The sequence below is a fragment of the Anas acuta genome, chromosome 2, assembly GCF_963932015.1.
Source record: "Anas acuta chromosome 2, bAnaAcu1.1, whole genome shotgun sequence".
NCBI lineage: Eukaryota > Metazoa > Chordata > Aves > Anseriformes > Anatidae > Anas > Anas acuta.
Genome location: NC_088980.1, coordinates 143,769,919 through 143,794,531, shown reverse-complemented (window position 1 = coordinate 143,794,531; position 24,613 = coordinate 143,769,919). Strand labels below are relative to the sequence as shown.

The 24,613-nt window shown below is 42.2% G+C and overlaps 1 protein-coding gene across 2 annotated transcripts in view; it reads right to left on the bottom strand.

Annotated features, from left to right (window-relative positions):
- SLC30A8 (solute carrier family 30 member 8) overlaps positions 1-15,319 on the bottom strand; it is a 109,639-nt gene extending 94,320 nt beyond the window's left edge. The window contains exon 1 of one of the 2 annotated variants that reach the window (XR_011093169.1): positions 14,945-15,034. Coding sequence is in view for 1 of the 2 variants with exons in the window: in XM_068672540.1 (XP_068528641.1) it covers positions 14,945-15,088 (144 nt within the window). In the remaining variant the exon portion in view is untranslated. Of the gene's footprint in view, positions 1-14,944 lie in introns of both variants that reach the window. The other variant, XM_068672540.1, reaches the window with a different exon arrangement.
- Positions 15,320-24,613: the final 9,294 nt, after the last annotated feature.

The following is a 24,613-nucleotide window of genomic DNA, read 5'->3' as shown; positions in this document are numbered from 1 at the left end:
ATTATTCCTCTGTTGGAAAGAGTTTTCCTGAACAGCTCAGCAACAGAAATTATTCCACATTGATAAATTGCTAAATTAACACTCCAAACACACTACATGTCTATCTATAAAACTCATGAGAAGATTCATCTCAAGAAGCAAGACGTGAACTCACAGTTCATGACTGACATTACTGCCCTGTGGTTAGCACACACTGACCTCGGCACCCGCCATGACTGAAAACCTATGCAGTGACAGAAACCTGAACAATGCAACACAGACTAAGGGTGAAATTCCATGAGATGGCTGAACCTGTCTGTTATCTCCTTGTCATCAAGAGAGAAGTCACTCACTTTCCTTTCCTCCAAGGCTAATATAGTAAAAACACAACAAGTTTGTTGTTGTTGTTATTATTATTATTGTACAGAATCACAGAATCACAGAGTGGTTTGGGTGAGAAGGGACCTTAAAGATCACCCAGTGCCAACCCCCTGCCATGGGCAGAGACACCTCCCAGCAGACCAGGTTGCCCAGCCTGGCCTTGAGCACCTCCAGGGATGAGGCGTACACAGCTTCTCTGGGCATGTGTTCCACTGCTTCACCACTCTCAGAGTAAAGAATTTCTTCCAAATATCTAATATAAACCTTCCCTCTTTTAGTTTAATGTCATTACCCTTGTCTTATCCCTACACTCCTGACACAGAGTCCCTCCCCAGCTTTCCTGCAGCCCCCTTTAGGCACTGGCAGGCCGCTGTAAGGTCTCCCTGGAGCCTTCTCTTCTCCAGGCTGAACAACCCCAACTCCCTCAGCCTGTCTTCAGCAGAGGTGCTCCAGCTCTCTGGTCATCCTTGTGGTCTTCCTCACAGAATCTCTACTCTGCCCATTGTTTCAACAAGAGCTTTTTTAAAATGGTAGGGAAATCTGTATGTTTGGGAGAAAACAGACACTAATAAGACATGTTGTTCAGTAATGAAGCACCTTCTTGTTACACATAAAAACTCCTAAATTGTGATTAAATTTAGCTTGTTGTCTTAATTTGAGCAGTTATTTCATCCCACTGCATTAAGGCATTCCCTCTCACTTCTCTTACTCCATGCCATTTATATGACCACAGCTCAGGTTAGGTGTATGGTCTAAGCTTGAGCTAGGCAAGTTCCCAAGATATTTGGTCTGAATGGTTGAAATCTGTAAACCAGGGCTAGCCCAGGAGCTCCATCACCAGTTGCTTCCACTCTAATCCAGCCCCTCTTCTGTGCCTAGGCAGTAGCTTTTTACTCTACCTGCCCTCTGCCTAGCTCACAAATACTAACATAAACTCATCAATTAGCATAAATGAGTAAGCTGATTATCAAAATGATTTGATTTAGTGTTGGTGGCTTGATGTAGTCTCTCATTTTTATCTCTGTATCTGCTGGCTGGGGTTGAGCTTTCCTTAATAGCTACCTTGAATTCAAAACATCACCTGGCAATTTTTGCTAGTAGGAGGCTGTGCGTAGACAAAATTTAAATTAGAGATTGAACTAACTACACAATCACTCAGGATGACATAGCTCAAGAAATCCAGTGACTCCCTTACATTAAATGAAACAGCCTGCATAGACTCTTTGAATAGACTCTTTGCATAGACTCTTTGCATAGACTGCATGGATTCAAAGCATTCTTCAGTGCTGCTTGCTGCAGTGACAGACAGACACCTGAAATACTTTTAAATAAAAAAACATGGGTAAGAGAAGCCATATAGCTACATTATAGTACAGCTCCACATGGATTAATTTTACTCAAGACTGCTAATGTAAAACGCAGCACTACTGCAGCCAGTTTGCTTCCTGCACCCAGCCCTGCTCATTAACAGCTTGCCCTAGACAGATTTTGTGCCACACCAGAATATGGCTCTGGAAACATCTGCAAACAAGCATTTCCAGAGTACAGTCCCTCCAGTCTCATCTTGCCTCTGCATAATACACATGATAGATTAAAGAGAAATATTAACAGATTTGAGCCCTGGGTCTTTAGGGACAGGTATAGGGCTGCTTGGTAGCTTGGGATGGACCTTGCACAACCTTCCTCCCCCTGCTCAAACCAGACCCAACATTGTCTAGCCCTTCAAGGAGCAAATCGGGGTGCTCCACCAATCCAGAACCAAAACTATGTGCTTCTGAACTTCTGAAATCTTGTGTGGTTCTTGCTTTTTGGTGTGGTTTTGTTTGTTTGCTTGTTTGTTTTTTTTTTTTTGTACTTGTTTTTTTGTTTGTTTGTTTGTTTGTTTGTTTTGATTTTGGTTTTTAAATCACAGAAAGCTATTGGTATTGCAATGGGTCCCATCAATCAGTAAACCATGCAGCATCTATATTAACTGTCCAACCATGTCACATTGGGAGCATAAAACTCCCAAAGAAGACAAGAAAGCATTCATTAGGTTTTGTTAAACATTTGGTATGTTAAGGGACTGAAAGGTCAGCAAGTGGAAATTTCATTGCTTCTTCTTTGCATCTTTCTTGCTTGATGAGTAGATCAAAAACATTACAAATTCAGATGTGTGAAGAATATGACTAATGATTAGCAGAGATGGGAAAACAGAGGATTTACTATGCTCTTCATTTTAGTCCCTATACAGTCCACACTTTTTTTGGTCCCCAAGCAATGGATTCAGAGAGCAGTTGTGTATTGCTAGAGAATGGAATAATTGCTTTTCAGTCTCTTCTGCATATTTTTGTTCTTTTAGACTGCTGTATCTGCAAAGCTAGCATAAAATTCCTAGTAAAACACCTTTTTGATCAGTTCTTGGCCATCTACAATGCAAAAGTGCATGGAGAGCTGCTAGTTTGTCCTTCAGATGGCAATATTAGTCAAGTGCAAATTAGTTATTTCCATCTTATTGACCCCCAAAGGATTTTATCTTATCTTTGAACAATGTAGGGATATATAGTAGCTCAGTACACCTGGTAAGAATGGCTGTATAATTAGTGATGAAAAATCCATAGTTCACATTTCCTATTTCATGGGGTAGAGGTATGCTTTTGTGGAAAAAGAATTCATCAAAGGGAAGGAGAAAGGCCAAATCCATACCTTCTGTGGAGAGGCTGTGCCTTGCCTCAGTAGAACTGAGTCAGAAGTTTTTTGTAATGAAGCTTCTGTTGTGTTGAGTTTAAGAATAGTTGTCATTTCAGCAAAAATAAATGAAAAAGAATAAAGATTTTTTTTAATGGTTAGGACAGGCAACTGGTCATGAGGCATTTCTGGGCTTTTTGCCCAGATCTGTCATTGACTTCTTGATTATTTAACTGTCTTGTGGGTCTGTCTGTTTTACTTTTCAAGGAACAAAAAATGCAATAATCAGAACATTAAGAAAACCAGAAGGTTTGATTCAGTGCAGCATGATCTGCAGGGTCATGTTCCAGGCCAGGTTAGGAGACCTTCAGTGCATGTTGGCCTTTCTCTATATCCATTTTACTATTTGTCTTTACTATTCACTGGCTACAATTCTGCATTCCCCAGGGCAGATGCTTTATCTGATTGTATACCTTGCAGGTGCAGGATAGAGGTGTCTGTGCTGGCTATGAATGATACCTCATTAACCATTCATACAGGCCAAGTCACCAGGCTTCTCTGAGAGACACCAGGGTCTGTGCTGACCTCATGAAGATGCTTCTGATGGTTGAGATAGCACCAACAAGTGCTGGACTACACAGCATGGACTTATGCATGGAATTACCAGCAAACAGCAAGGGGAAAAGCCAGCACTCCCAAAATTGATAAGCTCTGGAGACTTGTGGTCTTGTTGAATAGTGATAAACTGATAAACTCCAAACACTGAGAGTCTGCTGCATATGGCCAAGACCATCAGCATGAATTAGCATTAATACACATTTTTACAATTCTAACCATAGCCAAGAAGGTGATGGTTGCTATATGCCAACAAAGACCACACACTGCGGGATTTTATATACACCGGATGGATGAAGGAAGGGTCTTCCAAACACCTTCCTAGAAACCCCTGGTGCATCAGTATGACCCTCTACTTCTGAATAATGGCCAGGGCTGTTTTCCCAGCTGTGTAAAGTGAACCACAGGCTCACTGAGGTCACTCAGGACATCCAGGTACTGCTGCAAATACAAATACAATAGAGATAATAACAATAACAGCACATTAAATTACCAAGATCCTTAGATGGACGGTGCTGTTCCACCCCTTTCATTCTATGAGTAAAACAGATAAAAGTGGATAGTCATATAAGATTATGGAGTATTCTTGCCCACTGATCACTTTCTGCAGAACGTAACTCATTTTAAATGCATTTTAATTTCTGGAAACAGAACACCTCAGGAACAGACCTCTGGAAGCAGACCACAGAATATTCTCTCATTAATGGTGTTAATCTACTCGTGAACGGACAATTAAATGTTGGCCTTTCTTTTCTCCAGCCCGGTTGCTAAGAGCTATATACAGTAACAAACTGTTCACATAAATTTTCACATTTTTCTTAGCTAAAACCCCAACAGGAAGGAAAAAAAAATCTGCTGACATTGATAAAGAATTTGAAAAAGCTCCTATGGTTTTTGCCATTCCAGACGGCCAGTTTATAGTCTGGGAACATTATCACAGCTTCATTTCCACAACAAAGAAGCCCCATTCTTCTCTTAAAGGTCCGACTGTTCATCCCGTACTTGGTGTTTTGCATCAGAAATGCACTTATGCTGTCAGCCTTTCTATTAGCACTCACTTATCTCGGGTGCCAAAGAAAAGTCTAAACTAAGGACAAGTGTCTAACAGGTTACTATAGTTTCCTTTGTGCTCTGAAAATTTGCAGACTTCAGGCGTTTAAAACTGTAATTAACATTTGTGCGTATGATAAATTTAAAAATTGGGTGAACTTTTCACACTCGCATGTTAACAATTTCCATTGTCTGCTCTCCAGTAAATTTCAATTGCTATTTTATTTTTTTTTACTGTGTTTTTGCTAGGCTGTAATCCCGCTGGGTTGTACTAGGCACAGAACAGGAAACAGACATTTAAAATTTCAGTGTAAATCCAGCAAAATAGAAGGTATTTTCCCACCAAAGGTGAGAGAAAAGTATTTCATTTATTGCAGGGGTGGGAGGCCTTTTGCTAATATTGCACTATTGAGTTCTGGTTTCCTTTCACTGTGATTGTATATAGTAATTTAGCCAAAAGTTATGAAAATGTGTGAATAATCCATTTACGATATGTCATCTTGCTGTGTAAAGCACAGTCCTGTATGCACATTAAATAAGATCCTGGAAACATCTAAAGGTACAGCAAAATTGCTGCAACAAGGGTGGACAAAACACGCAACTAAAGATCTCACATACTGGTGTTCTTCCACTTTAGTTCCCCAATTAAAATCCAGAACCGACGTTATTGGAACGTAATCGTTATTGGAAATTATCATCTGTTGGTTACTTGTCCTACAAGAAGTGAGGCTGATGGTTTTAGTGTTGTCTGGTTTAATGTGTACTTGTGTCTAGTCCACAAAACGTATTACTACAAATGAGTCTGGATGGCCATCAGCAACAAATCCAGGAACTGTTGCATTATCCTCTGGTGGCAGTATTTACAATTTGGAGAGTGGTAAAACAATACCAGGTAGTCTGCATATTCTGGGGTAATAACCTGAACTTCATGCTCTGAGGCTGCCAGCAGGATGCTTACCAAAGATGCTCGTTCACAGCCCTTAAAAATGCAGCAGAGACTTTGTCTGCAGGAGGATATTGCACCAACCTGAGCAATTAGAATTAGAAAGTGACAGAATTAAGCCAGTACCACCGAATTTTGTTGATGCGTCTCTTTAAAGATTGGTGCCCAAGAGAAACAAAATGCTGCAACAAAGAATTTGAGAGTAAACACCTCAGCATTTTAATAACTGCAAAAGCCATTTTTGTTCAAGTGCTATGAACATTATTGCTGTAAGATAAAATGAAGGACAGTCCTATAAAACAGTACATAAAAAGACAAAGACAACACTTGCCACACTGCTTATTTCAGGGCTAAAATGCTGGCTATGTGTTCCCGTTGCACTATTTTAATGTTCCCAGCTGGCTTCTGCAGGGAAGTGCTTACTTTTTCTCGTAACAGAATGAGACTGTTCCTTCATCTAGCTTGATCCATATAGGAAAGAGAGAAAAGCTCTGCCCCTTTCACCTTTTTGCTCTCCGTCTCATTGGGCTCAAGAGACAAAAGGTTACTACCAACCACAGATTACTATCACTGATATGAAATTTCTGGAGAACAATGTCAATAAATCAGTACTGAATGAAAGAGACGTAAGTTCAGTTCAGAAGCCTCATCCCATTGCGTACATCTGTAGTTTCTCCAGTATGCATGTACTGGTGTTAGGTGCGAGCATCACAACAGCAATAAAGTCATCAATCCTCTTGCTAATGTCAGAAATAGGATGAAGAAAGAGAACCATGAATATGTCCTTCTCCCAAAATAGCAAGAAGCTTGGAGAGAAAAGAATATGAAATGAAGACCCTGCGATGAAAAAAATGGGGAGCTGGAGATAAATTCAAAGAGGTTCTGAGAGGGGCAGGTTACCCAAGGTGTTCAAAAGGATTATGTAGTAAGACTCAGGAAGCAGGTGAAATGAGTCAGATTGGAGGGAGACGTGGTTAAAAAACAGAGCATGAAGATGAGCTTAGCTAATTTGTTTTAGAAAACAGCAAAAGGATGCTTGGAGACGAGGACAAAGGTGGACAAGTATCGAAGCAATGAAGATAAATTGCCATGGATAGACTTGCTAATGTCATATGGAATAAAATTATTTGATTTAATAAGTGTGCAGATGGAGAAGCAAGGGGAGAATGAGAAATCAGAGTTGACCTTAAGGCTGCAAACAAGGAGAACAGTACAATTCTGAATAAACAAAAATGCAAGAAAAGACCATACCTGGGACAGCTAAGAAAGTCCCATCTGAAGAGTTTGAAATAGCAAGGTAGCATCAAAGAAGGTATTTCAGTGGAAAAAAAATCACAATAGGAGGAATAATGTTGTAAGAAACAGAAGCTGTTTGGGAGGATGAGTTAGTCAAAATAGATACTATAAAGAGGAAAGGAGGAGGACTGAGGATGAAAACCTGAAGGGTGCCAACAGATAGCGGAGAGGCAGTGGGAGGATCTGCCAGAAGAGGTGCTGAAGAAAGCAGTGTTTGATGTAAAAGTAGAAAGCCAGGAACGCAGGCTCACCAAATGATAAGGTGGAGCAGAAGACATGAAATGCCAGTGGTCCTGAAGGCAGCGTGTAGGAGGATCTGAACTGAAAGAAGCCCTCTGGCTTGTCTAGGAAAGAACATTAGTAAAGGGGGGCTCATGGATACCAACCAATAGATAACAGAAAAATAAATGCTAGCAGGGAACAAGTGTTCAAATGTTAATATGGGTGTTGGAAAAGCTCAGGGAGGAATGTACAACCGTGTTTTAAGGCTGACTGAAAGAATCCAGATAATTGAGGTGGAGCAGCAGAGAAACAGCTGAGGAACAAGAGAAACAAGGAGCAGCAGGACTGTGTGAGCACTGAGTACAGAGAGAGAACACCAAAGAAATCTTACCTCCAAGGCACAGAAACCAATGAGAGATTGGATTTAACTGAGAGACTACAATGACAGACTAACTGAGGAGGTACAAAAATCATAATAACTTTAATTGCCTTTAAGGCAATTTTGCTATTTAATAATTGCAAAGGATTGCACACGTTGAAACTGTCCCCTGCAACTGCAAGATCCAGAAGTCTCTATAGATGCAGTGGTATATATTAAACTGATGCTAAACTTGACCTTGTTTCCTGAAGGAGAGACAGGAGATTAACTTATATGGAAGCTTTCCAGCCACTAAAAGTGCAATAGATGTAGGCAAAATATCATAAAATCTGTCTCAGTTATGGGGCTATCTAGCCATTAGCATTGAAGTGAATATATTTTGGAGAATCATTAGGGTTGATTAATAGATTTACAATCCCTGTAAACTACAGAATAAAACTCTATGGGGACCCCTATTTTCAGTCTTCCTTCTGAGGAGACTATGATCACTACTGAGGCCACATTAGCCTTGAGGCTGAAGTATCAAGGTAGGATGCTTTTGATTTCTTTCAGTTATTAAAAGATCACCTTAACCTGGCATGATCCAGGAGGAGAATTTGCACCTAGATTATTAGTTTAGGAAGTCAGCAGCTTGTGAAGAAAATACTGATCTTTCATAGTTTTCCAGTCATTAAATAATCATGGTAAAAGAGGCCAGCAGTTTCCAAGCTACCTGTTTCTTACCAAAGAGTTTATGTTGCTCAGAAAGGCTGGTATGAGACAGGCTCTATTTGCACCTTGGCACCAAGTGTTTATGCCTTGTTCCAAGGTGAGGGGTGACAATGATGCAGTATGCTGTGCTGGTACTCTGGGGCTACACTAATATTATCATGAAGGCTACGTTCCCTTATAAATTCAATAAATTTGCCAATAATGTTGCCACTGGTGCCAATACCATAAGCAGCTGCTGTATGTCACATCCTCATTGTACACAGCAGAGCGTTAGTAGTGCTAACATTTTTGAATTAGTTGAATACAGAAGAAGTTGTTGACCTATAGAAAACCATTGACAAAGGTTGTCAGAGTGGCTCATGTCTTAATCTGAAATATAAAAGTGACTTTATGTATCCAACACTGAAAATGTTTGGGCACTCTCCCCATAACCAACAAAAATATATATCCTTATGTATGACATCTAGTTTTCTACAACTGAACAAGATTAAAAAAATATTTTAAAAGAGCTTTCTGAATATATTGTTCTCTTGCTTGTGCAGAGAAGTACCAAAAAATAAATGATAATGAGAATAAAATGGCCACCCACTTTAGCATAATGAAGTTCATTTAGTAGAGCAATGACTTACTTTGTTTACAGATCAACTTGCAGGTCAATCTTCTTAAAGATACTAAACAAGTAACACATTTGCAAAAAGAGTTTCACCATTCAAATTACTCAAACCCCAAAACTGAATTTTATCTGCTTTATTATTTTTTTTCCAACACAAAGTCAGGCACACAGTAGTCAGCTTTCTATAAAAAAGTCATGGTAGGAGGATGCTTTCAGTTTTTTTTTTTTTTTTTCAAAGATTATACATTCTTTATATTTTAAATACAGAGACAGCCTAGCCTCTTTAGGAAGCTCGGTTGATAAAAATTTTAGAGACTAATCTATACACAGGTATATCTGATGATTAATGATGTGATTTTCTCACAACTCAGATCCACTTATATCTTATAAAAGGCAAGAACTTCGCTGAAACTTCAGGCCAGAAAGGGACAGAAAATCCTTTTCCAGAAAATGTTTGTTTTATTTCATTTATATTAGTCTGTCCTAGAGAGAAATACAGAGATGTAATTTCCCTACTTTTGTCTTTCGTGTAGGTGTTGACAGAAATTCTAACTTGCTTCTGAGATCTGCACTCTGAGAAGACTGAAGTATAAGAGGATGCTAAAATCTGACATCATGATGAGTTTTGGCACAAAATACATGAAAAGCAAAAGCATGTACCTCTGCGAAAGATGAAAAGACATGGCATCCTTAGATGCATCAGAAATGTACAGAAAAGACCATTCATTGCATACAGCAACTCACGCAACTTCACTTTTTCCCATGACTCAGAAACCAGTCATTTGAGCTGGAAAATATCCCAGGCACCAGAAATCCAGGACGTACCCACACTGATGTTAATGACTGGAATGCATTAATAATGGTTGGGTGTTTGGCAGAAAATCAGTTCTGATCCAATTACAAGTCCTTCTGAATTAATTCTTGCATGCCAAATGCAGCACGTTTGGCCAAGTCAACAGTGTGTGGTGGTGGTTCTTCAGCTGCTCAGAACCAAGAGAACCATTTATTTACTCAAAGTACTACCCGGACACCTCTGCTGAAGGTACACAGTACTTGCATTTTTGAAACTTTCATTGCATTTCTTCTGTGAATCATCGTGGGATTTCATTCTTTAACCTTCTTATTCTGACACCTTTAACTAGCAGTGAAATGACAAAACCATGTACATGATCATTTTATAAATGAGGAGAAATAAACCCAGATCAAACAAATGGAACTCAGGGCTTTGGGATTTACATTTCATTTATTTTAAAACTGCTAGATTTCCATTTATGTCTACGTGTATACTTTTGAAAAATCTACTAGGATATACCTATTCTTAACAACATAACTTTGTCAGTTGTACAAATACAATTCTCTGCCTTTGGCTGCCAGAAATCTACTGATAGGAGAGGGAAAAGGTAAAAAAAAGAAAGGGAAAGGGGAAAAAAAAGAGGGTGAAAGGAGAGAGGGGAGGAGCTCCCAGCCTTGCAACCCTGCCACTTCCACCCCTGTTGTGCAGGTAGCCCAGGAGCCCACAGACAGAGGCAGTACAACACCTGTAACAGCCCTGGGGACAGGAGGAAGAACTTGGCAAAGCAGTGTAAAGCTGGGCAAAAGAGCAGGAGTGTGGATATTGTACAGGTATGGGCATCAAATTATTTTGATGCCTTTGATTATTGGACAAATTTAGAATCACTTGTCCTGCAGTATATCGTTTTGCTTCCCATCAACACTGTAAAGCCTGTGTCAGCTTAGATATGCTAACAGAGGCCTCTAGCGGGAGGACAGCAAATGCCAAAAAATTGCTTTCTTCCAGTGTAGTTAAAATGACATGGCACAAAGCTGTCTCCATCAGTTGTGCCTACAGTGACAGTTCCGTGTGCTAGTGCTGTCGCTTTTCTTTGTCCCATCTCTAGCAAATACTTGATGCCACACATGGAAAACCTGTGCAATAGCCAAGCTTGAGACCCTGAGGTTCACATATCTGAGGTTCATCACAGAGGATGGATGCACTTGGCAGTGCAGAGCTACAATAAGGTCACTCATTCACACAATCACAGAACAGCTGTGGTTGGAAGGGACGTCTGGAGGCCATCTGGTCCAACCCCTGCTCAAGCAGGGCCACCAAGTCCAGGTGGTTTTTAAATATCTCCAAGGAGGGACAGATTTATTCCCAAGATGAGAGAGAAGAGAACTAGATGTGTGCAATGTGTGCACTGTGGATGCCCAGGATACTATGACAGGAGATGGGTGAGGTTTGCTGAGCTTTCAGCAGCAGGGCAGGGTGTGAAGATACTGGGTGGATAATAACAGTCTCACTGGAATGCTCTACAGCTAACAAAATAAAATTTTAAAATATCCTTGTCCTAGTGTGTAAAGGATTTGAAGCATAAGCTCTGACATTAATCTCTAACATTATCATAATCTTCAGCATTAAACAGTTGCTGTTTTATTTCAGCTCTACAGGGATTCCTTAGAACTCCTTTCATCAGAAATGTCCTGGCTCTAGGCAGGCACTAGACAGGCACATAGAGCATATATTCGGCCTGCTTCTTTACTCCACTGTATCAGTTATTCCTGTGCAAAACCTATATAATAGAGAAACAAGCTTCCAACCACTGTATCTGAATTGCCAGGCCTTCTTCTGTTTTAGTACAGAAGAAAATAAATCACTGTTTCTGTTACTTAATTCTTATCTCCAGTGGCAAAGCCATTTTGGACAGGGAGCAGAAAAGGCAGTGTATTTTCAGCTTTTGTGATATTTGTTGCTTCTTGGATCAGAAGATTACACAGTAATCTCAACAATAAAATGCACTCCAAACAATAATAATCCTCTGATGTTGTAGCTGTCCAAGATCAGGGAAGAAAAACCTCCTCAGTGAAGACTTAGAAAAGAAATAGGAGGTGATAGATGGGTTAATTTGGATGTAATTTTATTCTTAAAAGGATATGCAGGCATAGCCTTGGATATGAACTTGTTTAAATAATGGTCTTTCCCAGGGCTAAGTCCAGTGAAAAACAAGCAGATACTTAGTGAAAAACATTCTTTCTCTTCATTCTTGTTCATACTGCAAGATAATAGCCTATTTTATACACACACAACTATAAGGGCCACTCTCCCTCTGAACAAACATATGCTGATACTTGAATGGTTGTGGTTAAACTGATGAGAGAGCTGGAAGTACAAATTGTTGGCATAAAGAGGGTTTCTGAGCTGGGTATGTGCTTCTCACAGCTGTTATGTTTTCCATAGCAGGCATGAAATTTACCCTTTGAAAATACACTTCCTTTTTGAAATTGTTGTTGGCTTTGAGAAAAAAATAACATGTTTAAAGCTTTCTTTGTGCATGGTAAGGAAACACAAACAGGATACAAACTCATCTAAAAAAATTCTCTGCAGGTCACCTTTAAAAGCCTGCAATTTTCTGTAGGAGGACTGCTGTATTTTCTTCTATTAGATTCCCTCTGTCTCATGTTTTCTCAGCACTGTTATCTGCTATATGTGAGAAGGTATCTCAGCAATATCACATCATATGGGGGACAGGATTTTTCCACAAAGTGACACACTGTCGCAGTACTAACAATTTTAGGAATCGCCTGAGCTGGAGACAGATATTGCTTTCACAGAATTTCTAGGTTGGAAGAGACCTCAAGATCATCGAGTCCAACCTCTAACCTAACACTAACAGTCCCCACTAAACCATATCCCTAAGCTCTACATCTAAATGTCTTTTAAAGACTTCCAGGGATGGTGACTCCACCACCTCCCTGGGCAGCCTGTTCCAGTGCCTAACAACCCTTTCAGTAAAGAAGTTCTTCCTAACATCTAACCTAAAACTCCCCTGGTGCAACTTAAGCCCGTTCCCCCTCGTCCTGTCACCAGGCATGTGGGAGAACAGGCCAACCCCCAGCTCACTACAGCCTCCTTTAAGGTATCTGTAGAGAGCAATAAGGTCGCCCCTGAGCCTCCTCTTCTCCAGGCTGAACAAGCCCAGCTCCTTCAGCCGCTCCTCGTAGGACTTGTTCTCCAGGCCCCTCACCAGCTTCGTCACCCTTCTTTGGACCCGCTCAAGCGCCTCGATGTCCTTCTTGTAGCGAGAGGCCCAAAACTGAACACAGTACTCGAGGTGCGGCCTCACCAGAGCCGAGTACAGGGGGACGATCACCTCCCTAGCCCTGCTGGTCACACTGTTTCTGATACAAGCCAGGATTCCGTTGGCCTTCTTGGCCACCTGAGCACACCGCTGGCTCATATTCAGCCGACTGTCCACCATCACTCCGAGGTCCTTCTCTGCCTGGCAGCTCTCCAACCACTCATCTCCCAGCCTGTAGCTCTGCTTGGGGTTATTGCGCCCCAGGTGCAGGACCTGGCACTTGGCCTTGTTGAACTTCATGCAGTTGACCTCAGCCCATCGGTGCAGCCTATCCAGATCCTCCTGCAGAGCTTTCCTACCCTTGAGCAGATCGACACATGCGCATAGCTTGGTGTCATCTGCAAACTTACTGAGGGTGCACTCAATGCCCTCGTCCAGATCATCGATGAAGATATTAAAGAGGACCGGCCCCAGCACTGAGCCCTGGGGGACACCACTAGTGACTGGCCTCCAACAGGACTTGACTCCATTTACCACAACTCTTTGGGCCCGGCTATCCAGCCAGTTTCTAACCCAACAAAGCGTGCACCAGTCCAAGCCAAGAGCAGCCAGTTTCTTGAGGAGAATGCTGTGGGAGACAGTGTCAAAAGCCTTGCTGAAGTCAAGGTAGACCACATCCACAGCCTTTCCCTCATCTACCCAGCGCGTCACTTTGTCATAGAAGGAGATCAGGTTTGTCAAGCAGGATCTGCCTTTCATAAACCCATGCTGACTGGGCCTGATCGCCTGCTTGCCCTGCAAGTGCCGCGTGATGACTCCCAAGAGGATCTGCTCCATGAGCTTCCCCGGAACTAGGGTCAAACTGACAGGCCTGTAGTTTCCCGGGTCTGCCCTCTGGCTCTTCTTGTAGATGGGCGTCACATTTGCTAGCCGCCAGTCAGCTGGGACCTCCCCCGATAGCCAGGGAACTTCAGTTTTGATGATCATAGAATCAGAGAACTGTTTGGGTTGGAAGGGACCTTGCCATGGGCAGGGACACCTTCCACCTGACCAGGTTGCCCAAAGCCCCATCCAGCCTGTCCTTGAACACCTCCAGGGATGGGGCACCCACAGCTTCTCTGGGCAGCTTGTGCCAATGCCTCACCACCCTCAGTGTAAATAATTTATTTCTAATATCTAATCTAAATCTCCCCCCTTTTAGTTGAAAGCCATTATTCCTTGTCCTATCCTTACACCAGCTGACAAAGAGTTCCTCCACAGATTTCCTGCAGGCCCCCTTTAGGTACTGGAAGTCCACTATAATGAGACAGGGAACAAGATAAAGGATGTTGATTCTGTAGGTCTTGGCTAGCACAATTGTATGTTAATGACGCAAAGATAAGAGAATAAAAGACTGTATGCATAGATAATGGAACCAACAAGAACTGGCTTGACTGCTGATGTCTGTCAAAGACAGGAAAGGTCAGAAGTTTAGCAGCGAGGAAGACTTCTGGCCTTCATCAAGAGACCACCACAGTATGCTGGTCTCCAAGGACCCCAGTACACATGCAAATAGGGGCAGGAACCTATATTAATGATTCTTCTTCGGAGACCTGATGAATATGCAAGAGACTTATGGGAAATGAAATTAATATGTATTTATCCCACTAATATAAACACACTGCCAGTAACCCCTGGTGCACGAGCTAGGTGGACTGTGGTGGTTTTACCATGCTGGGCAGCTAAACCCCACAACCGCTCTCTCACTCCCCCTCCTTTAGATGAGGAGGGGGAGAAGTAAAGCACAGAACAACTCACGGGTTGAGATAAGGATAATTTAATTAAAGGGAAATAATAATAATAATTAAATAAAGATTATTATGAACTAAACAATTTAACTAAGGGGAAATAAAAAGGGAAAGGGGAAAAGGGAGGGGAAAAGGGAAAAAATAAAAAGAAGGGAGGAAAACAAACAAATAAAATAAATGAAGGCTATATGGAAGTGCAGAGGAAAGAAATTACTCTCTACTTACCACAAATGAGCGATGATTGACCACGTCCTTGAAGCAAGGCCTCAACGCACGCAGCCGGTGTTCGAGAGGAGGACTGACATTTTCTCGAAAGCCCACCCCTCCCCTCTTCTTCCTGTTTCCACCTTTTATTGCTGAGTGTGACATCACATGGTATGGAATATCCCTTTGGTTGGTTTAGGTCAGCTGTCCTAGTGATGTTTCTCTCCTCACTTTTTGCTCACCCCATAGGAGGGTTAGAGAAAGGCCTGATGCTGTGCCAGTGCTGCTCAGCAGTAGACACAACACTGGTGTGGTAACACTGCTGTTCCAGCTACAAGTGCAGAGTACGGCACTGTATGGGCTGCTGCCAGGAAAGTTAACATTCCAGCCAGACCCAGTACATGGACTTATCCCCCTTGCACCCAGAGTGTGTGTGCAGCACCGAATATACATACCTGCTTTGTAACCATCCTGAGGTTATAGAGTCTAATTTCTGCAAATCATAAGGTCTTCCTGGAGCCTTCTCTTCTCCAGGCTGAACAACCTGTCTTCAGCCTCCCTCAGCTTGTCTTCATAGGACAGGTGCTCCAGGCCTTTGATCATCTTCAGGGGCTTCAAGTGGTCCATGTCCTTCTTGTGCTGGGGGCCCCAGAGCTGAACGCAGGGCTCTAGGTGGGGTCTCAAGAGAGAGATCTGTCCTTAGTGAAGCCATGTTGGCCATCTCCAATCACCCTTTTATTTTCCTTATTTTCCATGATGATCCTAAGTAGTGTTTTACACTGTCTAGCAGGACAAGTTAAGGAAAAACAAACAAACAAACAAAAAAACCTTAAGATGCTTAAGACCTAAAAATGCCACAGGGAACAAACTGTGGAGATACACATTTGCATACAGGTGTGCTTTAAAAATATGTTAGTAAATAGCTATAAAAATATATCTGACCGTTCCTTTTTTGTACCCATATTTCTTCTCTGGTAGAAGTTCAAGGCAAGATCTAGCTGCAGAAACAAAATGGCTGATAAGAGAGTTCTTTCTTGCTTTTCTGCACAGGACAATCTTCCTCAGCTCCAACATTTTGGCTGTCTTGTCATGCAGATCTCTTCCTAAAATGCAAGTCTGCAGCCAGAGCTATCAATGGTAATGTCTCAGTAAACATTCCAAAGGGACATTTACCTGTGCTTTTACCTTTACATTTGTTTTCTAAGAGTTGGCTATCTAGTTTAAATCAGTTCTCCAGGGAACCTCTCCAATCAGTGGAGGTAGTCAAGCATCTTCGAAGAACAAAGATGCACATCTTAAGATGTGTGTTTAGCACAAATAACATGAACTGCTGTGTAGATGTGCCCTGGCAGCCCTCTAAAGGTGAGGTCAGCTTGCTTAGACGATCTCAACTTTCACATGACTGCAGTTCGTGAGATAAAGCCCATAAATGCATTGTGGCACTGGGGCTTCCTGCAAAATGTAACGCCCAGATTCACTCCTCCTTTGTGTGCAAAGTACCTACAGGGAAGAGCCACTTGCCTGGGGGACTTTCTACAGGGACTGGAGAATGGCAGACACATCCAGGGAGTGAGCCATACCCCAGGGCTGTGGATGTGACAAAGGCTGTCCAGACCACCCAAGATCTGCTGAGGCACTACAGCTGGAGCCACGAGTGAGCCTTTTCCATTTCAGGCAACCTGGACAAGCAGTTAGCACTGCATGGGATGCACCCTACCTGAAACCCCCATGAACTGTGGGTTTCCACGTGTGCTGTACAGCAATGTCATTGCTGCAAGATAAACAATACCCGATCATCACCTCACATGGCAAATCTGTAATTGTCTGAAATAGTAGCTCCTGGAGAGTTTTTGTAGAAGAGCAAACCAGATGTTGGCTTTATGGGTGTGATAAACTTTTAAAAAATCATAGCACAATAGGATTTCAGCTGTTAGCACAGACTCTGCTAAGTCATCCACATATGTCCATGGAGAGAATTTGTCCTTAATGACTACACTTCTGCTTATTTTTAAGTGGCAGCTTAAAAACATTAGATCAGAAAGAAGAGCCAACTGCTCCCTTACTATGTTTATTAATTTCAGTGCGGAGACATTTTAATGCTATTTATTTATTTATTTATTTATTTATTTTCAGAAGCCTGTGCACCATATTGCCCAATATTTCTGTTTGCAGTACTGTGGTATAGGGAGATAAGCACGGAGCAGTTTGTGTGTCAAACAAAAGCAGCTGGAGTGTTTCTGGTCCACAGCTTGTCCTGGAAAGCATCAAAGTATCCAAGCTGAGTATCTGACGAGCAAACCAAGGGTTTGATTAACCCTGTAACTTTAAGTTGTTTTTCCTACCCACCCTACAACCTCTGCTCACCTGTAATGCCACCCTCAGGAATAAGCAGGCTCAGCTGAATGAAGAAATACCCTTCCTTCACCAGTCTCCTTTAGTCCAAGTCCTAGGACTAGTCCAAGCCCTGCTCTGAAGTGCAGTTCCTTGGTTATTTCTGCTATTTCTAATTTAGCTGCTGGTATCTCAGTCCTGTTAACTCATTGCACAGAAAGGTCAATCAATACTGTTGCTAAACTTGACTGGCCTCACTGTGCAAGGATGCAAGGCCAGATTAGCCCAGTGTCTCAGCTTCACTCTGTAAAAAGCTCCTAAATCAAAATCAGATCCCCTCCTTCCTCTTCTCCCCCTCCTTCCCCCAAGTCTGCATCTCCTTATCAGGCTATCCATAAAGTCCTGCAGGAGATGCTCACCGCAAGGCACCTCCTGTTCATTCATTCCCTTTCATCCCTAAGGTAAAACAGGATTCTACTAAAACCTAAGGAAAACATAGGCATAAAGAGAAATTATGACTAAGAAGCAATGTAATTCATATAAATGAATCATACCAAAATCTAGTTTTCTCTCAGACAGAACAGAGATTTCTATGCTTCTAAATAATATCCTTACAACATTTACATGCCATTTCATATAGATTGACTTCTGGGCTCTCCTTTGGGTCACCGTGGACATTTTCCAGTCACCAGTGATTTTCATACGCTTGCCTACACTCTGATTTTTTTTAGTGCTAAGGTAACAATATGAAGGTAAACTTGTTTCAAAGGAACATTAAAACCAAATTTATAACAGCATGTGATGTTTAACTGCTGGGAGGTGAAGATCTTGTATATGTTAAGTTTACTGGAAATCTCAGAGCTAAGCGATTTCTGCCTATTAGTTATGACAGCTCTGGGAATATTTAGATTTTGAATCAGAGCTTAGGCAGGTTCAGTGACATGAATTTTATCCTGAAAGGAATATTATTGTACTACTGGCAAAGAGTGCTGGCTGGTTTCTACACAAGAAAAACTTCATTTTAATAAAAAATGTACAATAATGTGCTGACTAGGCGAACTTCTCTGTTGTGCTGAAAGATTGTATAAGGTTTATGCAAAACCTTATTTTGAGGATGTATAAAGACCTCAGAATAGGATGTGAGGGGGTGTGTGTACATATATGGATTTCATCCTCAAAACACTATCCTGATAAAGGCAAGAAAAAACTGGGAGTATTGTGCCCCAGTTAGACTGTTAAATTTTCACAGTAATACATATAGTTACCAACTAAAAAAACATCTCTTGTTGTTGAGATTGCCATATATTGGAATTAGAGATAAGGAGGTTTTGTCAGAGTGAAACTAGAATGTATAGGTAGGTAATTATAAGCTAGTGTGGCTTCCACATTTTAACCAAAGGCAATTCATCTATTTCTTGGAATAGAGGGAGCCACAGTATGGTAAAAATAGTTATTTACTCCATGTTAAGCAATTTAGGTGAATTAGGAGCTTTAGTTTCCAATGGCTTGAAGCAGAACTAACAGTCTGGCACAGCATAAGTGTGGTCCTACTGATCTGTCTTTGGCTTTCTCTGTGAAATGCTGCCCACAGCAGAACAAGCTGTTAGCCTGAATTTGAAAGGAAATGAGGCTTATTCAATTAAGGTATCTGTCAATCCTTTCTTAATAACTTTTGAACCAGATGGCCAGTAAAAAAAAAAAAAAAAAAAAAAAAAAAGGAAAAAAAAGAAAAGTTGAGGGGACAGAAGTCTCAGCACTCTGAAATTCCTAAAAGCTTTCAGAAAAGAAACAAATATGAAAAGAAGGGAGAAGTAAATACTGGGTACCCATAGGAGAGGGCAAGTACCTACTTCATTTGGCCTGCAGGCAGCCCATCAGCAGAGGCATACTCAGCCAGCTAGCATCCCAGCAGCTCATGACCAGCCGGAGTTCATTCCTTCTCTTGCCTTGCAGAGGAAGGAAGGTGAGGACAAAAAAGACTTAAGGGACATGAGGGGGAATATTTCCAGAAAATATGAAGTGATAGGGACTGTGAGGGAGGCCAGTGCTCTTGCAGGTGAGGGTGGAGGGAATATGTAGTAATACAAACACAATTATATAGGAAATGACATTAATTAGTTCTTCTGCTAGTGTGGCTTCCTGCTTATTAAACATAATTATCCCGGTATCACGCATAAGACTTTTCACTGAACTGACATTTGGCAAGAAGTTCACAAAAGATTGGGATATGTAAATACATATACACATGCATACACACACGTATGCATTTAGCTCTGATTAACCCTACTTTATCTGAGCCTTAGGTATATGAAGATATTTCTGGTGGCAATAAGAGCAGTACTTTAAGCAAAGGGAAGACTGAAAATAAGAAGTAAAAATTATCTTTTTCTTTTCTCTTTTTCTTTCCTAAGTGTCAGAAGAAACTTTGGCTTGCAGTATTTAGATTCGAAATACTACTTGTAGTTTTCTCTATATATCGCTGTGCCCATAAAAGGCTTCCAGCAAATTTAAGTTGATTCTAAAATACCTACAATATTATCAGAGCCAAAAATTCCTTTATATTTTGCATCACCTCAATGGAAGGTGAACCTGAAAAATGTTCAGTAATGTAATGGATGAGTTTGCAGACCTATGAAGAAGGGAAAGCAGTACAGCAATGCCAATTTATTTTATTGCATCCTTTATCACTGAGCATACATACCTGAATTTCTCCTACTGCTTTCACATTGGTGCTATTTCTATTAGACAAAGCAATGTATATTCTATATCAAAATGTCTTACTGTTTTATCACAGAATAAAACACTGACCGGTAATAGAAGTCAACAGAAGATGCTAGAATTCAAGCAGTAAGCAATTACGGGATAAACTATTTGGAGATAAGATGTTGCCTTCAGGGGGCAGTGGCAACCTGGTTCAGGAACGGCACGGCGACCAACCCCAGGCCGCTCGGTCCATCAGCTCACAGACACCAATGTGGTGGATGGCAAATGGCGTTTACTGTCGAGTCACACGGGGTTATCTACCCGAGGCCCATAGCGTCACTTCTGCTTGCTTACAGCACAGGCCACACGCTACTGTCCATCAAGGGAGGGGCTCCACCTTTCCGTACAGTGCGACATCTTCCGGCCGCCAGACCCTAACTACCCACATTTCCCCCCTCCCTATGCACAACCAAATTAGCTAAAATATAACAATCTTAAGACGTAGACATCATAACTTAACTAAAAAACATAAGGCACAATAACCAGGAGAAAACTAAGAGATAACTGGTAACCCTGAGTAAATACACTCTTAAAGTAGTTGTTGGTGTTCTACCAACATAATGTTAACTTTCTCTAACCAACTTTTAACAAACAACACAAGCATATTTAGTATACAAGGTCCAAAGGTAAGATCACACAAAGGCATTGCAGCCCCCCACCCACGGAGGCCGCTTCGCTGTTGTCTGGATTCTGCCAGTGTGGAACTCTCAGGCTTGGACAGGATGCTTGCTGACTTATTGTCTTCTCTTGTCACCGGGGTATACAGATTACGGGGGTGCCCGATGATCCGTTCCTGTGAACAGAAACTCAGTTTTCATTAGTTTTGTTCTGAAGTTGGGGCGTTGGCTGTTTGGAGCTTCTCTGGCCGCACCAGTTGCCATACCTTCGTGGGCCCTCAGGCCCTGGACTTGCGCCTGGGGGGTGATCACTGTTGGGTCCGTACCCATTAGCAGCTGCAGGCTAGAGCCATAAAGTGCGTGATCCACCCCAGTTACTTGGGCCAGTTGTCTCATACAGTTGTCCCCCCATTCTTGTTTAAAAACGTTCATCCCACCCCCGTCAAAGATCAGTCTACAAGTTTGTTTTATATCAAATGGGAGCATGTCGTCTCCCCTGAAAACACCATCTACGAGGGTGGAGACCATTGCAGAATGAAGCCCTTTATCCACAATGGCTTTAACAATCGCTTGTACATCCTTAGGGTTTGTTGGTGAGTGAACCCTCTGCCCCCCGTCTGTCACCCAGACCAGGAACGCTAGCATGGCCGATAAAGCCCAGACAGCACACGCAATCTTAATTTTCCTCCAATCTGTGAGAGGAATTTCTCCCCCTCGCGGTGCAGCTTTATTTCGGATGGGGATATTTTTGCAATCTGTCCCCATTTCCTCCTCCGAATTTGAATCGCTATCTGATCCGGAGTCAGAGCTCGACTGACTGCTCAGCTCCGCGTCCCGGTACCCTCCCATCGAGTTCTGGCCCCGCGCACCGCCCCTGCGGGCGGGCCGCTCCCTGCTCCGTCCCCGCCCCCCACCCCTGCGGGGGGGCCGCTCCCTGCCTCGTGGCTCGCCCCGCCGCCATCTCAGCGAGGCGTCTGCGCCACAGGAGCGTGTTTTCGGATGGCCGTTCCGATCGGCTCTCTGCCCCTCTCTCACGCTTCTACCTCCTCCCCGGTCGTCCCCGCAACCGTTCTCTTTCTCGCATTTCCACGTGTTAGTAAAACCTAACGCTTCATCCCCGTTCCCGCCGGAGGCTTCTTCACCCACCTCTTCGTCTTCTAGTTCGGCGCCATACTGGGGCGCACATGGCCGTGGTCTCTCCCAGATTTCCCCAGGCTCTGCTTCCCCACCGGCACCCCTGGCTTCCTCAGCCGAGCCACCCCATGGCTTCCACAACTTGGATACGACCTTCACAAGGGTTTCCATCTTCCTTGTCGGTCCGGGAGCGTCCTCCCCGCGGGGCTGGTCCCGCCGCTCCGGCCGCCGTTCACCCGAATCAGGAGTTTTCCCGGGTTTCGGCACCACTTGTTGCCTTCAGGGGGCAGTGGCGACCTGGGTCAGGAACGGCACGGCGACCAGCCCCAGGCCGCTCGGTCCATCGGCTCACAGACACCAATGTGGTGGATGGCAAATGGCGTTTATTGTCGAGTCACACGGGGTTATCTACCCGAGGCCCATCGTGTCACTTCTGCTTGCTTACAGCACAGGCCACACGCTACTGTCCATCAAGGGAGGGGCTCCACCTTTCCGTACATCGCCACATCTCCCGGCCGCCAGACCCTGACTACCCACAGTAAGATAACCTGCATATAGGAGAAAATTTCCCCTCATTTTCATAACACAGTTGTTGTACATTGTACAATGACATATAGGGTTTGTATCGCTGGAGAAAATTCTGAGTGTGGGAACATTATTTATATAAGCATCAAGTTTGTTATGTACCTTATTTAGCCCTTGACCTGAGTCTGCCCACGAGTGCCGTGGGTCCTGTACAACGTGCTTTAGGTGACCCTGCTTGAGTAGTTTGGATTAGATGATCTCCAGAGGTCCCTTCCTACCTTAACCATTCTGTGATTCTGTGGGGCAGTCTTGCATTAGATGCTTCCTGTTTTCTTTTAATAAATTTATAAATATTGCCTTCTAATTGTATTGTGGGTTCCACTGCAATCTTTCGCTAGTGGCCACACCTCACAGCATGTTACAAACGAGGGGCAGGCTATGATCCAATGGCCTCATTGTTCTCATCCATTTTTTGACCTTCCCTAAGGTTAAAAGGCCTAATCAACTAACTTAGACTAAACATATGGTTTAGTGGGGACTGTTAGTGTTAGGTTAGAGGTTGGACTCGATGATCTAGAGGGCTCTTCCAACCTAGAAATTCTGTGATTCTGTGATATTAAACATAAACTTCTGTACAAGTTAAACAAGATAAATTCCACTGGAAAGTTCAAATCCAAAGATGTAAATAAGACCTTTTCCATTGATCTTTCTGGGCAGTGGTTGGAGGCATTAAACACTTTAGTGTTTCCTGGCACCCCGGGTCTCTGGTAGGCGAATGGTTTGTATTTTCTTCTTTTATCACTTGCCTTACAGTATGCCTTGCCTAACTCCCACTCCAACCCAAACACTCCTTTCTTTTGATCTCAGTTTAATTGCTTTGCTCCTTTGCTGACTGGGTTCTCACGGCTTATGGGGAGCTGTGATTGAGCAAGCAGTACAGAAGTAGGCACATCACACTGTAATTTAGGAACAAATGTAATCATCCCCACCATGGTATGAGAGTTTAGAAAAGGTCTAAGGCAAATTACCATAACATTTTATTATTATTTTTGCACAGAAAAGATAACAACAAAGCCTAAATGCATTTTAGTTATCTATATTTGAAATAGAAATGCTCTTCTTGAATAGAGTTTATCTGTAAACGTTTAGGAAATAAAACCATAGGTTTTAGGAATGTAGAACAGGAAACAATCTACCAGTCATGTTATAATAGCTCCTTCCCAAAGAACTGAGATTTATATTAAAAACAGGGAGTAAAATAAACATAAATAAGTTTTGTAAATAAGTTTCCTGTTCTCCTGACTTTCTCAGTACTTCCACCTTCCAGTACTGCAGTTCAAGTCCATGTCTCTAGGAATGAAAAACTGTGAAGATGATACTCGTACCAATAAAAAAAACCTATGTAGCACCACAGTGTCAGGGCATGGCCTTGTGCACAAGTATAGATAGGATCATCCACGCTATCAGAATGCTAGACTGTTTATTCCCTGGCACAACGTTAGCCCTTGCCATCCAGCATTCCTCCAGACAAAACACAGTTTGGGGGACAAGTCATGGTAATTCCCAGTAGATGCTCCGAGATGAAACTGGGACTTCTTTTTCTGGGAGTGATGTGATAGGAGGAATGCAATTTAAGCTTATGAGCCCATTTACTAATATAGATATATGTTAGCCACAGCATTCCACATATTAATGAGACTTCATTTATATGCTGTCAGTGCCTCCATTGGAAATACTTTGATAGAGTTAATGATTGCATTTTCTGTTTTCAGGGACACAATACATGGATTACATCACAACAAGGCCCCTAAAAGCTGGCACTGTTTACAGTGCTTATTAATTACAGCTGAGCTAATTTCTGATCATTCATTTGAAAGTAATTTTCCATGACTATTTTTTCAGTAATGTCACATCACAAAACAAAACAACTCTAATATAGTACCATTTCTGATTAGTTTTGCTTGGTGCATGTTCTTGTCAGATACCAAGCTCAGAAATATCTAAATTTTACCATTTGTTCTCCAATGTACACCAGAACGACAAACTAATACTCAAGTGAATTTCATCTACATCTAAATTGGAAGCTAAGTGGAGATCTCTGACAAACTTCTACCACACCCTTCAGGCAAAATTCTTTTTTTATCCAAAATGTCAGCAAGGTAAGAGTAATTTTTATTTTCTTCTTCTTAGTAAAACCCCTTCTAACTCTATTATAGTCTCTAAAATCAATTAATCCATTAAAATCCAAGGTACCCTGTAGAAGCCTCTTGGCATGTACCTCACTCCAAAATTGGGCAATTTTTTCAGGTACCTAGCATGA